Source organism: Channa argus, chromosome 8, assembly GCF_033026475.1.
Source record: "Channa argus isolate prfri chromosome 8, Channa argus male v1.0, whole genome shotgun sequence".
NCBI lineage: Eukaryota > Metazoa > Chordata > Actinopteri > Anabantiformes > Channidae > Channa > Channa argus.
The window spans coordinates 26,055,644-26,070,462 of record NC_090204.1 but is presented as its reverse complement, the minus strand read 5'-3'; the positions used below and the strand labels follow the sequence as shown (position 1 = coordinate 26,070,462).

General features: G+C 41.6%; 1 protein-coding gene across 6 annotated transcripts in view; it reads right to left on the bottom strand.

The window, feature by feature from the left end:
* The window catches only part of LOC137131342 (carboxyl-terminal PDZ ligand of neuronal nitric oxide synthase protein-like), a 142,970-nt gene that overhangs the window by 96,856 nt on the left and 31,295 nt on the right, over positions 1-14,819 (bottom strand). For 3 of the 6 annotated variants that reach the window (XM_067512460.1, XM_067512455.1, XM_067512456.1), the window contains 2 exons: positions 613-705; positions 449-502 (listed from right to left, as the gene is read on the bottom strand). In XM_067512460.1, coding sequence (XP_067368561.1) covers positions 449-502; positions 613-705 — 147 coding nt within the window. Of the gene's footprint in view, positions 1-448; positions 503-612; positions 706-14,819 lie in introns of those variants that run through there. The other 3 variants (XM_067512458.1, XM_067512459.1, XM_067512461.1) reach the window with 2 other exon arrangements.

The following is a 14,819-nucleotide window of genomic DNA, read 5'->3' as shown; positions in this document are numbered from 1 at the left end:
CCTTAGTTGCTCCCAGTAGTTGTTGGCCAGCTTCATATAAGCTCCCTCGTCGGTGTGTGAGTGTGATTGTGATTGTGATTGTGAGTGCGAATGGGTGAATGAGAAGCAGTGTAAAGCGCTTTGAGTGCCAATAGGTAGAGAAGTGCTATATGAGTGCAGACTATTTACCATTTGACTTGAGACTATTGAGAATTTGGACCTGGGTTGGGTCTGTGAGTGCCTAAAACTATGGAGATGTACCTAATGGGTGGAGCATACATTTAAAAAAATAAGTGTCAAACTATGGACTACTCAGTAATGCAACCAAGAGCAGCAAGGATTAGTATGTAGTCTACTGTGTTCCTTCATATAAGCTGGCTTATACGCTCACATCAAAATATCTAGAGCCAGCTAAACAACTTTAATCACAAAAGTAACCACAAATTTTACAGTGTAGTTTATTTCTTACATTGTTGTCACTCAGCTCAGCTGAAAATAACCTTTTGAGCAAACTTTTCTGCTTCTGATTTGAAATGACACAAACAGAACAGATAAAAGCCAGAAGATTCTTCTTTTCCAAAACAGTAATACAGTTTAAATGTAAGCAATATATAAAAATAAACGTTCACTCACTTTTTTCTTTTTCCTCAAGGTTATCTTCACTCCATCTACAGACACCACAATGTGAACTTTTTTCTTCTTGATGTTTTTCACCTTGAACTCATACTGCAAAGAAAAGACGGAAAACAGCTGTATTAATTGTTTTTGTGCAGACAGTGACCTTTTTACACGGTCTGAAATATTTGTCAGGTAATGTGGATGGGTCAGTGAGATAATTAGATTATAGAGCTACAGGAGAATATGTGAAGGAAACTATCAAAAACAGTTTTACTGGGGTCACTGTGTTGAATAAAGACTGCAGCATCCATCTTAACATGCAGTCACAGCTAGATGACAAAGCACAATATAATGTTTTTCCTCTGTTACTATCAGAAAGTGACAGAGTGAGAAATTTTCAGTTACTGTAGTGTGAGTGCAAACATAAAAGCAAATGACAGGGTACACAAAACGTGCCTGTGTTTCTCTGACCAATTTACTGTAAAGCTATGTCATCTTTCTTTGCCTCCACTCATTTTCTACATTTGTATGCACAGCCTTCCAGGATCCAAACAAAAGCTACAAGTCTTTGATTATTTTCTAAGCATTTTAACATTTTTATACAAGAACTTTTTTTTCAACAAAATAATGCAACTCAAATGCATCGCATGAGCGATTTTGCTGCATTTAGTCAAAAGTTACGTTTTTTTTAATAATATAAAACATATGTTTACCTGTCTCTGTTTGCACAATTATGATCACTGCAATATTTGTGTAGGTTTTTTTAATTGGACCACCCAACCCAGACATTTAATCTTAGTAACTTACAATCGTAGTGAAACTGACTCACGTTGAAATGGTAAAATTCTTATTTAAAATATTCCAGTTATGATGTAACTGTTTGTGCAACATAAACCAAGTGTGTGTGTCATTACCGATTACTTAGAGCCACATAAAACCATTTTTCTCTTGTGTGCAAACACATCATAAGAGTACACTAGGCTACACTTTAAAAGTACTAAAGTCATGTTGGTGATTTTCTAAATTAGAAAATATTAGTTTTCAACAATCACTATACAGCTGCTATAATTAAAGATTAACCACACCTTTATTTTCTCTCAGTTTGCAACCTGGATTAGTTTATTTGCCTGTGCTATAGACCTCCATTTAAATCCCACTGCTCCACTGGTTCACTGGTTTCATTTCAAAATAAACAGTTGACAAAGTTTTACAGTGCCTTGCAAGAGTATTCATCCCCCTGAAATTTTCCACACTTTATCATGTTACAATCACAAACATAAATGTATTTTATTGGGATTTTATGTGATAGACCATCACAAAGTTGTACATGATTGTGAAGTGGTTTTTTAACAAATAAATATCAATATTTATATTTACATTTACTCATTTAGCAGACGCTTTTATCCAAAGCGACTTACAAGTGAGGTACAAGGCAGCAAAAATCTAGGTCAAGGAGAAAACATCAAAGCAAATTCCTATCAGAAAGTGTTTACAGTTTGCGAGATTTAAGTACGAGAAAGAGCAGAAAGGAAGTGCATAGGAAGATGCGGAAGAGTTCTGTTTTCAGCAGATATCTATCGTTTATATTTATATACATTATCCATTTATATTCAGCCCTGCTGAATTAATAGTTTGTAAAAACACCTTTTGCTGCAATTACAGCTGCAAGTCTTTTGGGGTTTGTCTTTGCACATGTAGAGAGTGAAATCTTTGCTCATTTTCCTTTATAAAAATAACCCAAGCTCGATCAAATTCGATAGAGAGGGTCTGAAAAGCAATTTTAAAGTCTTGCCACAGATTTTCAATTGAATTTAGATCTCCACTTTGACTGGAACATTCTAATACATGAATAAGCTTTGATCTAAATCATTCCATTGTATATCTGGCTGTATTTTTAGGTTTGTTGTCCTGCTGAAAAGTGAACCGCCTCCCCAGTCTGAAGTCTTTTGCGAACTCTAACAGGTTTTATTATAAGACTGCCCTGTATTTGGCTCCATCCATCTTCCCTGTCCCTGCTAAAGAAAAGCATCCTGACAACATGATGCTGCCACCACCCTGTTTCACTGTGCCAATGGTGTGTTTAGGGTGATGTGCAGGGTTTCAGCCAAACTGCGTTTTGCATTTAGGCCAAAAAGTTAGATTTTGGTCTCACCTGACCAGAGCACCTTCTTCCACATGTTTGCTGTGTCCCCCACATGGCCTGTGGGGATTTCTTATGGCTCTTGCCACTCTTCAATAAAGGCCAGATTTGTGGAGTGCACAACTAATAGTTCATGTTATAGATTCTCCCACCTGAGCTGTGGATCTCTGCAGCTCCTCTAGAGTCACCATGGGCCTCTTGGCTGCTTCTCTGATTAATGCTCTCCTTTCCCGGCCTGTCAGTGTAGTTGGACAGCCATGTCTTGGTAGGATTGCAGTTGTGCTTCAATCCCTTTTTGGATGATAGATTGTACAGTGCTCTGTGAGATGTTCAAAGATTGGGATTTTTTTTATAACCTAATCCTACTTTAAAACTTCTCGATAACCTTATCCCTGACCAACTGTCTGGTGTTTTCCTTGGACTTTGTGATGCAGTTTTTTCACTAGTGTTCTCTAGCAAATCTCTGAAGGCTTCACAGAACAGCTGTATTTATACTGACATGAAATTACACACAAATGGACTCTATTTACTAATTAGGTGACTTCTGAAGGCAATTGGATTCACTGGATTTGAGTTAAGTGTATCAGAGTGGATGGGGTTGAATACAAATGTACGCCACACTTTTCAGATATTTATTTGTAAATCATTTTGAAAACCATTTATCATTTCACTTCACAATTATGTGCCACTCTATCTATTGTGTTGGTCTATCACATAAAATCCCAATAAAATAGATTTACATTTGTGGCCGTAACATGACAAAATGTGAACATTTCAAGGGGTATGAATACTTTTGCAAGGCAATGGTAACAAATGTTGCCTCAAATTATATGAATGCTTAATTCCACTGGAGATCGTCCACATGCACAGTTAACAGACTTCCTTAAACCACTGTACAAAGTTATGACAAATAAAAGCTTCTACGAAAACCTTTGTTAAAAAAAATTCTCCACCAATTAAGAAACATGTATACAGATGTGTCTGACTAATATTTTGTTGGTTTTGGACAATAAGTGAGGACTACGGCACAGAAAAACATGCTAACCAAGATCACACACTGAAAAACACTTAATGGAAGTAAAGGCAAACCATTCTTGTTTGAAACATCTGTGGGAATTGTTTAAAATATGATTAGCTTAAAAAAAATGACAAATTCTGCATCACAGCCAGAATAAAAAAGAATGACATTTGTTCAAGGTATCTGATACAAAACAAGTGGATGAGGGGAGGTTTATGGGACAAAAGTGGAAAGCTCTGACTGTTAAATCTATCTATGTTAAAATAGAATCAATATTATACACCAATGAATCTCACTGAAGGTTTCAACCCAATGTGGAAAAGATTTGTGAAAGAAAATGACAATCAGCACTACGGAATGAACAGAACACTGTGGACAGGCCTTTGTCACAGTCAATTTCCACATCATAGATCAAAGTTGGACAGCGTCAGCCACCTATACTGCCTCTAATGGAGCTGTCAGCACTGTGCTGGCACAGTACCCTATTACTGCAGACCATTTACAATTTGAACAATTGCTTGAATTTCTGCTCTACATTTAATTACAGTGCAAATATAAAAAGTTTTAAACCTCTGTTGCTGTTGACACCTTCCGTGGCATAGACTATTAAAGCTTTAGTGGTTTGACACAGTGTTAGAATTTGAGGCACAGGGTTGATTGAGCTCAAGTATTATGGAACAGCTAGCTTGAGGCCCAAAACACATATAGTAATTATTTCGTAAGAAACCCTAAATGTTAAGAATAAGAGATTTGCTTACATTACAGAAATTCTGCACAACAAAAATGCTTTACAAGTAAAGTTTTTAAATACTCTACAACCTGTTTATACCAAAGAAAAAAGCCCACACATACATACTTAAGTAGAAAATATTTTCTCATGTCTCAAACTGCATGGATGTTTATGTGTCAAAGTTTGAAGGCAGCGTAATGGGCAGGTTGTACTCGGCTGTAATGCTGATTGTGCTCCACTTGCAACATTTGAATGTTAATATGTCTGATAGATCGTATGATAGACCTCCACAAAAATGATGATTAAAACTGCAATTTTGGCTGGCTAAGTATATGCCATATAACATGACAGAAATAACTTATCTCTAATAAGCCTCTCTATTCTGTTCTGATGCGGCCCCATTATTGAATCCACATTAACCACCATACAGCTCACACCCTCCCTAATGCATGCATTCCAAAAAGTAGCAGCAGTGATATAATTCATCGCAGCATCTGTTTTTAATATATGAATATGCACATAATAAAATGCCATGGAAACCAAATAACTGGTAATTTATTTGGACTGGCTTTTCCCAAAATATAGTACCTCTACAATGGAATGAATTGAGTGGGCATGATAATGAGCACAGATAAGAGTTTAAAGGTCATTTGTTTTAATGCCAAGTTTCTCTTCGAGATAACTTTTCTGAGATTGCACCAAAACATGCTACTGAAATAATCATTTTTACTGCAGACTAAATTTTTGACATAAAAGTAGGAAAAACAAGAAAAAAAAACTGCTAAGCTGTTGAGTCACACATGGCTGGAGGCTTCAGCACATAAAGTCCAGAAAAAAAACACAACTAAAAGTCCATTATGTTTTGTACTTGTACGACTTTGAATTTTTACCAAGAACAAAACGCTGAGCCAGGGTGAACCCACTGTTTCTCAAAAAGTCCAACATATAGATAAAAGAACATGCAGTTTGACTCCTCTTATGCATCTTCCATACCTTCAGAAGTTGTTCAGGATTAACTGAATTCTGGATGGAGTATGATATACACTCACTGGCCACTTTATTAGGTACACCTGTACAATCTAATACAATTCAATACAGGTGCACTGCTATTAATTCTACTTTTATTAGGTTTTAATAGCTTAGCTTTAACTGGAAACTCAGAAAGGTGATAATTTTAATTATTTTTTATTTTTATAAAATTTTATAAAAATTGTTATTTTTATTATTGAGGTCAAAGTGGGTTGTGGAGTTGTACTGTATTGCATTATTTAAGAGATGGTTCTAATGGTTTGTCCAACCTATTTAAAATGAATGAGGGGACCAAAACATTAGAACCCTCTCTTCTGGGAAGTTAGATTGTAAATGTAACATTGTAAAAGTGAAATATATGTAAGAGCTGTTGTATTTGATTGTATTAGATTATACAGGTGTACCTAATAATGTGAGCGTATACAATAATACAGAATTATAGAATTTATTTTGTTGTAGTTTTTTTTTGATGAACTATTAGCAATTCAAATATTTTACAATTATTTTGTTTTTTAAGTTTTGCTTTTTTTTTTCAAATTACCAAATTAGGTGCATTTGGGGTTTTTTTGTTTATTTTGGAAATAGCAATTGAAGAAAAATTACATTAAAAATAGTATATATTTTCAAATATAATAATCCAATAGATTTTGGATTTAGATTAATGACTTGTTACTGTATAAATGATAGGAATGCAACGACAAGGGGGCACAAGCCAGTGTCTTCTTGTGCCAGTTGAGTTCTACTGTTTGAGTCAAAATTTAATCAACATTTTCCAATGGATTTTTACAGCTAAATGCATCTAACAATACAGTACAGTAGTAGTTGCCTTATTTAAAATGAATAAACTTCAGGGAGTAGTGTGCTAAATATGTGAAGTTACCTCTAAGTATTTAAACATCTATTCCACTGAGTCAATAAACAATAATGGATATGATGTGTAGTTGTTAAAGTTGTCATGGCCATTTTATTGAAAATGAATCATTACACTAACAGGAGGACATTGCAACCGCAATGACTGCTTGGTCGTTTTTTTTTACCTTCACTAAAAACATTGATAAATTACTACAAAGAAATGCTTGCAATCCAATAGATTTTGGATTTAGATTAATGACTTGTTACTGTATAAATGATAGGAATGCAACCACAAGGGGGCACAAGCCAGTGTCTTCTTGTGCCAGTCCCAAGTCTGGATAAATGCAGAGGGTTGTGGCAGGAAGGGCATCCGACGTAAAACACATGCCAAATCAAACATGCAAATCGTGACAATGACTTCCATACCGGATCGGTCGGGGCCCGGGTTAACAACGACCGCCACCGGTGCTGTTGACCTACAGGGTACCGGTGGAAATTGGACTACTGTTGGTCAAAGACGAAGAAGAGGAGGAAGGTGTGTTCATAGGCAGAGAGAGAAGAGGAAAGCTAGGAATGTAGGACTGACAGTAGGGACTTTGAATGTTGGTACTATGACAGGGAAGGCTAGGGAGTTGGTCGACATGATGCAGAGAAGGAAGGTGGACATACTGTGTGTCCAGGGGACCAGGTGGAAAGGTAGCAAGGCTAGAAGCTTAGGAGCAGGGTTCAAGTTGTTCTACCATGGGTCAGATAGGAAGAGAAATGGAGTAGGAGTTATACTGAAAGAGGAGTTTGTGAGGAATGTTCTAGAGGTGAAAAGAGTATCAGACAGGTTGATGACTCTGAAGCTGGAAGTTGAAGGGCTGATGTTCAATGTTGTGAGTGGTTATGCCCCACAAGTAGGATGTGAGTTAGAAAAGAAGGAGAAATTCTGGAGTGAGTTAGTTGAAGTGATGCAGAGCATCCCCAGAGGTGAGCGAGTGGTCATTGGTGCAGATTTCAATGGGCATGTAGGTGAAGGGAACAGAGGTGATGAGACTGTTATGGGCAGGTTTGGTGTTCAGGACAGGAATGCAGAAGGTCAGATGGTGGTTTACTTTGCAAAGAGGATGGAAATGGCTGTTGTAAACACTTTCTTTCAGTAGAGGCAGGAACATAGGGTGACGTACAAGAGCGGAGGTAGAAGCACTCAGGTAGACTACATCTTGTGTAGACGGTGTAATCTGAAAGAGATCAGTGACTGTAAAGTATTGGTAGGGGAGAGTGTAGCCAGACAACACAGGATGGTGGTGTGTAAAATGATGCTGGTGGTGAGGAAGATGAAGAGGACTAAGGCAGAGCAGAGGACGAAGTGGTGGAAGTTGAAAAAGGAAGAATGTTGTGTAGTTTTCAGGGAGGAGCTGAGACAGAATCTGGGTGGTTTGGAGGTGCTTCCAGATGACTGGACTACTACAGCTAATTTGATCAGGGAGACAGGTAGGAGGGTACTCGGTGTGTCATCTGGAAAGAAGAAAGCGGACAAGGAGACTTGGTGGTGGAACCAGGAAGTTCAGGAGTGCATACAGGGAAAGAGGTTAGCTAAGAAGAAGTGGGACACTGACAGGATTGAACAGAGTAGACAGGAGTACAGGGAGATACAGCGTAAGGTGAAGGTAGAGGTGGCAAAGGCCAAACAAAGAGCATATGAGGACTTGTATGCTAGGTTGGACACTAAAGAGGGAGAGGTGGATTTGTACAGGTTGGCCAGACAAAGAGATAGAGATGGGAAGGATGTGCAGCAGGTTAGGGTGATTAAAGATAAGGATGGAAATGTATTGACAGGTGCCAGGAGTGTGATGGGAAGATGGAAGGAGTACTTTGAAGAGTTAATGAACGAGGAAAATGAAAGGGGACGAAGAGTAGAAGAGGTAACTAGTGTGGAGCAGGAAGTAGCAAAGATTAGTAAGAGTGAAGTAAGGAGGGCGTTGAAGAGGATGAAGAGTGGAAAGGCAGTTGGTCCTGATGACATACCTGTGGAGGTATGGAAGTGTCTAGGAGAGGTGGCAGTAGAGTTTCTGACTAGTTTGTTTAACAAGATCTTAGAGAGTGAGAGGATCCCTGAGGACTGGAGGAGAAGTGTACTGGTGCCAATTTTTAAGAACAAGGGAGATGTGCAGAGCTGTGGCAACTACAGAGGAATAAAGCTGATGAGCCACACAATGAAGTTGTGGGAAAGAGTAGTGGAAGCTAGGCTAAGGGCAGAGGTGAGCATTTGTGAGCAGCAATATGGTTTCATGCCTAGAAAGAGTATAACAGATGCAGTATTTGCTTTGAGGATGCTGATGGAGAAGTACAGAGAGGGTCATAGGGAGTTGCATTGTGTCTTCGTAGATTTAGAGAAAGCGTATGACAGGGTGCCGAGAGAGGAACTGTGGTATTGTATGAGGACATCTGGAGTGGCAAAGAAGTATGTTAGAGTGGTGCAGGACATGTATGAAAGCTGTAAGATAGTGGTGAGGTGTGCTATAGGTGTGACAGAGGAGTTCAAGGTGGAGGTAGGTCTGCATCAAGGATCAGCTCTGAGCCCCTTCTTGTTTGCTCTGGTGATGGACAGGCTGACAGATGAGGTTAGACAAGAATCTCCATGGACTATGATGTTTGCAGATGACATTGTGATTTGTAGTGAGAGAAGAGAGCAGGTGGAGGAAAATATAGAGAGGTGGAGGTCTGCTCTGGAAAACAGAGGAATGAAGCTTAGCTGCAGCAAGACAGAATACATGTGTGTCAATGAGAGGGACCCAGGGGGAACGGTGAGGTTACAGGGAGCAGAGGTGAAGAAAGTGCAGGACTTTAAGTACTTAGGGTCAACGGTTCAGAGCAATGGAGAGTGTGGAAAAAAGGTGAAGAGGCGAGTGCAGGCAGGTTGGAACGGGTGGAGAAAAGTGTCAGGTGTGTTGTGTGATAAAAGAGTATCAGCGAGAATGAAAGGAAAGGTGTTCAATACGGTGGCGAGACCAGCGATGTTGTTCGGCTTAGAGACAGTGGCACTTTAGAAAAGACAGGGGGCAGAGCTGGAGGTAGCAGAGCTTAAGATGTTGAGGTTCTCTTTGGGAGTGACGAGGATGGACAGGATCAGGAATGAGTACATCAGAGGGACAGCTCATGTTAGATGTTTTGGAGATAAAGTCAGAGAGGCCAGATTGAGGTGGTTCGGACATGTTCAGAGAAGACATTGTGAATATATCAGTAGAAGGATGCTGAGGTTGGAGCTGCCAGGCAGGAGGTCTAGAGGAAGACCAAAGAGGAGATTTATGAATGTAGTGAGGGAGGACATGAAGTTAGTTGGTGTGAGTGAAGAGGATGCAGAGGATAGAGTTAGATGGAGGCACATGATTCGCTGTGGCGACCCCTGAAAGGGAACAGCCGAAAGGAAAAGAAGAATGTATAAATAATAGGACATCCCAGGTAAAATCTTTTTTGTAGAGGCCTCTGGCTTCTATTGATTTTAGCAAACAGGATGTGCTTATGTGCAGCAGTTTAGGGAAAGCAGTGACTAGATATTACCATACATGTAAATATGCTGACGTGAATACTGAAGTCTAAGAACAGGCTCATCCATCATGCTAATAGGTCAGACTAACATTAGCACCCACCATTTCCTGATAAACGGGTCGTTACTTCCTAAAGGTCTCTTTCTTCTGTTTTCAGCATAATCCATCATTTTGGCCACAAAGACAGCAACAAGCACAGACACAATAGCATCCTCAGCCATTGTTGCCATTTCTCTCACAAAAGTATCAGCTGGGAGCCAGGAGAGCACAAAAAAGCCTGCATTTCTGTTCATGACTGCAATTCATCAAGAGAGGCCAACTGTAAATTCAAATAACACATAAACCCATACTGACAGTCATACAGTACATCAGTGAGGTCATCTAACGGGAGTCAAAGGGAGTCTGCTCTTCTGTTAATCAACCTATTTATTTAGGCCACTGACACAGGCTTCACTTAGACGATTATAGTGTTGCTGTTGTCCAACGTCTTGTCCATCTTTGAAACACGGAACACAAGTTTCTACTGGCATGGTGTCCAGCCCTGCTAAGTCAACCAAACCTCCTCTGTGGCAACCAGCTCCGCTAAATGCCACAGGCCAAGTTGTTCATGGACTAATACCTTTTTAACAGCGAGGTTTTTCCCTGGCTAGTCGTGAGTACAGATTCATCTCAATGGCATGTCTCCTCTAGAGACAGGGAAAAGGATAAAGAGGGCTGTAAATAATAATAGAGTGAGGAGACAACAGCGTAAAAAGGACTAAAAGAAAGAGAAGGGAACACTGTGGGAGGAAGAAGCAATGAGAGTGAAAATATAAAGTTTAATTAACAGCATAGATCATTGAGTCCATAATTACACAAAGTCACAGTTCTTTTGAACTGCTGTGTTGACATTAAGTACTTATTGTACTGAAACATGTTGATTTAGCCTTCATAAAGTACTTCAAGTTAAAAGTTCTACTTGAATACTTGTTTTGTGCAGGCACGCTTGTTTTATATTCTCTTAGCAGTATTTAGATTTGCAGTATTTTGTAGCAAAAATAACACAAAACCTTGCAAATAGTTTTCTTGTTGATTAGTAGAAGGGCTAATTTGGTTCAACGTTTGTGTCTTTGTTCATTCAACGAAACATTCTGACATCTAGACTGTCTCCAGTGTGAAACCTTCACCTTCTGAAAGGATGTTTAGTCATCAGGCTTGATAAATGACACTTTCCCAGACTGCCAACACAGTTTACCGCCAAAAACAAGGAAAAATCTATTTTTCCCTTTGGCTGTAATGCATGAGTTTCCCCTCGGAGACTTTGTCACTGTCAACACATCTTGGCATCTAGTTTCCAAATTTGCTTTCTCCCATCTGACCAATGGCTCTTCTTCCTATCTATCTGTTCCCACTAAGGACATACATCAGCACCCAATTTGGATGGATTTATTTGCAGAGATAGATAAACTGATTTTCCTTGAATCAGAGATATCACATCAATAAATATCTGACTTACAGTCTAAAGCTTAAGATAGTAATATAGACTTCTTTCGTTAGAAATGTCTTTGCCCCAGTCTTTTACCTTTATTAAAGGAATTGTAGTGCTGTATAATTTATCATTACACTGAAACTAAATTGAATTGAGACTTTTCTACTATTGAAGGTGCTGCTATGAGGCAGTTGCTAAGGTCATTTAAGGTAGTTTCAAACAAACAAACCTAACCCTCTCTTCAAAACGATAGAGACACAAACTCAATTGTGTCTAGACATGATGGGTGCTAATATAAAAGCATACAGCTCCACATATCTGCACAGGAAAAACCATAACTTGGTGCATCTCCTTCTCCTGGTTCTGAGGCAGCCAACCAAACTTAGATTTGTGGGAAGGTTTTTAGAGGGGGCCAATGCTGCATTGCAAAAATGCCTCGAGACTACAGACTGAAAGAACCATAGTGAGGACACTGATGGCCTGGATTGCTGATTACATCCATTTCAAGATTCAAACAGCTTTATTGATCCATGGGGAAATTGTGTTGCTTTGTTAAAAAGCTGCTCTCCAAGTGAAAAGTACAAAAGAAAGAAAACACTTCCACCAAACCAAGACAATAAACATGTACAAAATACTGATCAATAAGTAATAAAAAAAAAAAAATCGCGCTCACACCCATCGTAATGAAGTGCTTCGAGAGGGTCATCATGAAGCACATTAAGACCCAATTCCCAACCTCCCTGGACCCCATGCAGTTTGCGTATCATCCAAATCGTTCCACGGATGATGCCATCTCCACGACCCTCCATTTGGCCCTCCCCCACCTGGACAATAAGGACTCATACGTACGAATGCTGTTCATTGACTGCAGCTCAGCATTCAACGCAATCATCCCTCAGCACCTGATTGAGAAGTTGAGCATACTGGACCTGAACACCTCCCTCTGCAACTGGATTCTGGACTTCCAGACTGGGAGACCTCAGTCAGTCCGGATCGGGAACAGCATCTCCAGCCCCACCACACTGAGCACTGGGGCCCCTCAGGGCTGTGTGTTCAGCCCTCTGCTGTTCACTCTGCTGACGCACGACTGTGTAGCAATGCACAGCTCGAACCACATAGTCAAGTTTGCCGATGACACGACCGTGGTGGGTCTAATCAGCAAGAACGACGAGTCAGCTTACAGAGAGGAGTTGCAACAGTTAACAGCCTGGTGTGGAGCAAACAACCTGTCTCTGAACGTTGACAAAACCAAAGAGATGGTTGTGGACTTCAGGAGGGCACAGAGCTACCATTCTCCACTGATTATTGATGGATCCTCAGTGGAGATGCTCAAGAGCACCAAATTCCTTGGTGTTCATCTGGCGGACAACCTCACCTGGTCAGTCAACACCAGCTCTATCACCAAGCAAGCCCAGCAGCGTCTCTACTTCCTGAGAAGGCTGAGGAAAGCCCATCTCCCTCCTCCATCCTGACCATGTTCTACAGAGGGACCATTGAGTGCATCCTGAGCATCTGCATCACTGCCTGGTTTGGGAACACCATTGTGGACAACCCCACACACCCGTCACACACACACTACACACTCCCGCCGTCAGGAAAGAGATTCCCGAAGCATTCGGGCTGCCACATCCAGACTGTGCAACAGTCCCCCGCCAGCCATCAGGCTCCTCAATAAACAGAATTGAAATGGAATTCACACAAACTCGTACAACCCAAACTTAACACTGAACACTCATCACTCATCAATTAATTCCACCATCATTTATTTATTATTATTATTATTTACTTAACCGCACTACACCGTTTACCTATTGTTTTTTAGCACATTCCACTGCAATTGCACTGCATACATGCTGGACCCATGCTGGATGGCGGTGCGGCAGTAGCTCGCAGCGGCCTCTCCGGATCCAACAAATGGTGTTTTTGCCGTATTTAGCCAGACCCCTTACAGTACATGGACACCACAGTCAGCTGTGTTCATGTTTACGACCGCCAGACATTGCTGCGGCACAGGGTTCATACATACAATAATCTGCACGAGGAAGTAATTGGTAACCTTCGCGACCTCGGCTTGCTACGACCCCAGCGACAAATACCAGGCCCCCAGCCCTCGGCGTCGCCTGACGCCGGTGGCCAGGTGAGGGGACGTCGGAAGCGCTGCTCGAGGAAGCGGAAGCGCGGCAAGCGGGCGGGTGTCCGTGCTAGGCTAAATGCTAACCCTAGCCGGCCGGCTCTACCGTCCATTCTCCTCTCCAACGTCTGCTCCCTGGACAATAAACTAGACTACATCCGACTCCAGCGGACCACGCGGCGAGAATTCAGAGACTGCTGCATCTTTGTTTTCACGGAGATGTGGCTCAGTGACAGAGTTCCGGAAGCCGCCATCCAGCTAGACGGGCTAACCGTGTTTCGCGCCGACAGAAACGCTGCTCTGTGCGGTAAGACTCGCGGTGGTGGCGTGTGTGTTTACATCAACACGGAATGGTGCAAGAACTCTGTGCTTGTCTCACGTTTCTGCTCATCGCTAGTGGAGTTTGTGACTGTTAGATGCAGACCGTTCTATTTACCACGGGAATTCACCACTGTTTTCATTGTTGGAGTGTACATTCCCCCCAGCGCTAATGCTAAGGAGGCACTGTGTGAACTCTACAGTGCTATTAGCGACCTGCAGAACGCTCACCCCGACGGACTGTTTATTATTGCCGGAGATTTCAACCATGCGAATCTCAGGACTGTGCTCCCTAAACTCCATCAGCATGTGGACTTTGCAACGAGAGGAGGGAACACGCTGGATCTTGTTTACACAAACATCCCCGGCGCGTATCGTGCGGAGCCCCGCCCCCATCTCGGCTACTCAGACCACATCTCGGTTATGCTAATTCCAGCATACAGACCGCTCGTCAGACGCTCTAAACCGGTTCTGAAACAGGTGAAAACCTGGCCAGCAGGAGCTACTTCTGCTCTTCAAGACTGTTTTGAGTGCACTGACTGGGACATGTTTAGGGAGGCCGCAACCAACGGCGATTCCATCAACTTGGAGGAATACACGTCAACAGTAACCAGCTACATCAGCAAGTGCGTTGACGATGTGACCATCTCCAAGACCATCACTACACGCTCCAACAGGAAGCCGTGGATAAATGCCAATGTGTGTGCGCTGCTGAAACAAAGAGACGCTGCCTTCAGAACAGGGGACAAGACGGCCTTGAGAACAGCAAGGGCCAAACTGTCCCGTGCCATTAGAGAGGCAAAGCGCGCACACTCAAAGAAAATCCACGACCACTTCGAAGACAGCGGAGACACCCGGCGCATGTGGCAGGGCATCCAGGCGATCACGAACTACAAGACAACTTCACCTGATTGTGACCGCGACGCCTCCCTCCCAGATGCGCTGAACCACTTCTACACCCGGTTTGAGGCACAGAACAACGTGAAGGCGAGGAAGTCCACTCCAC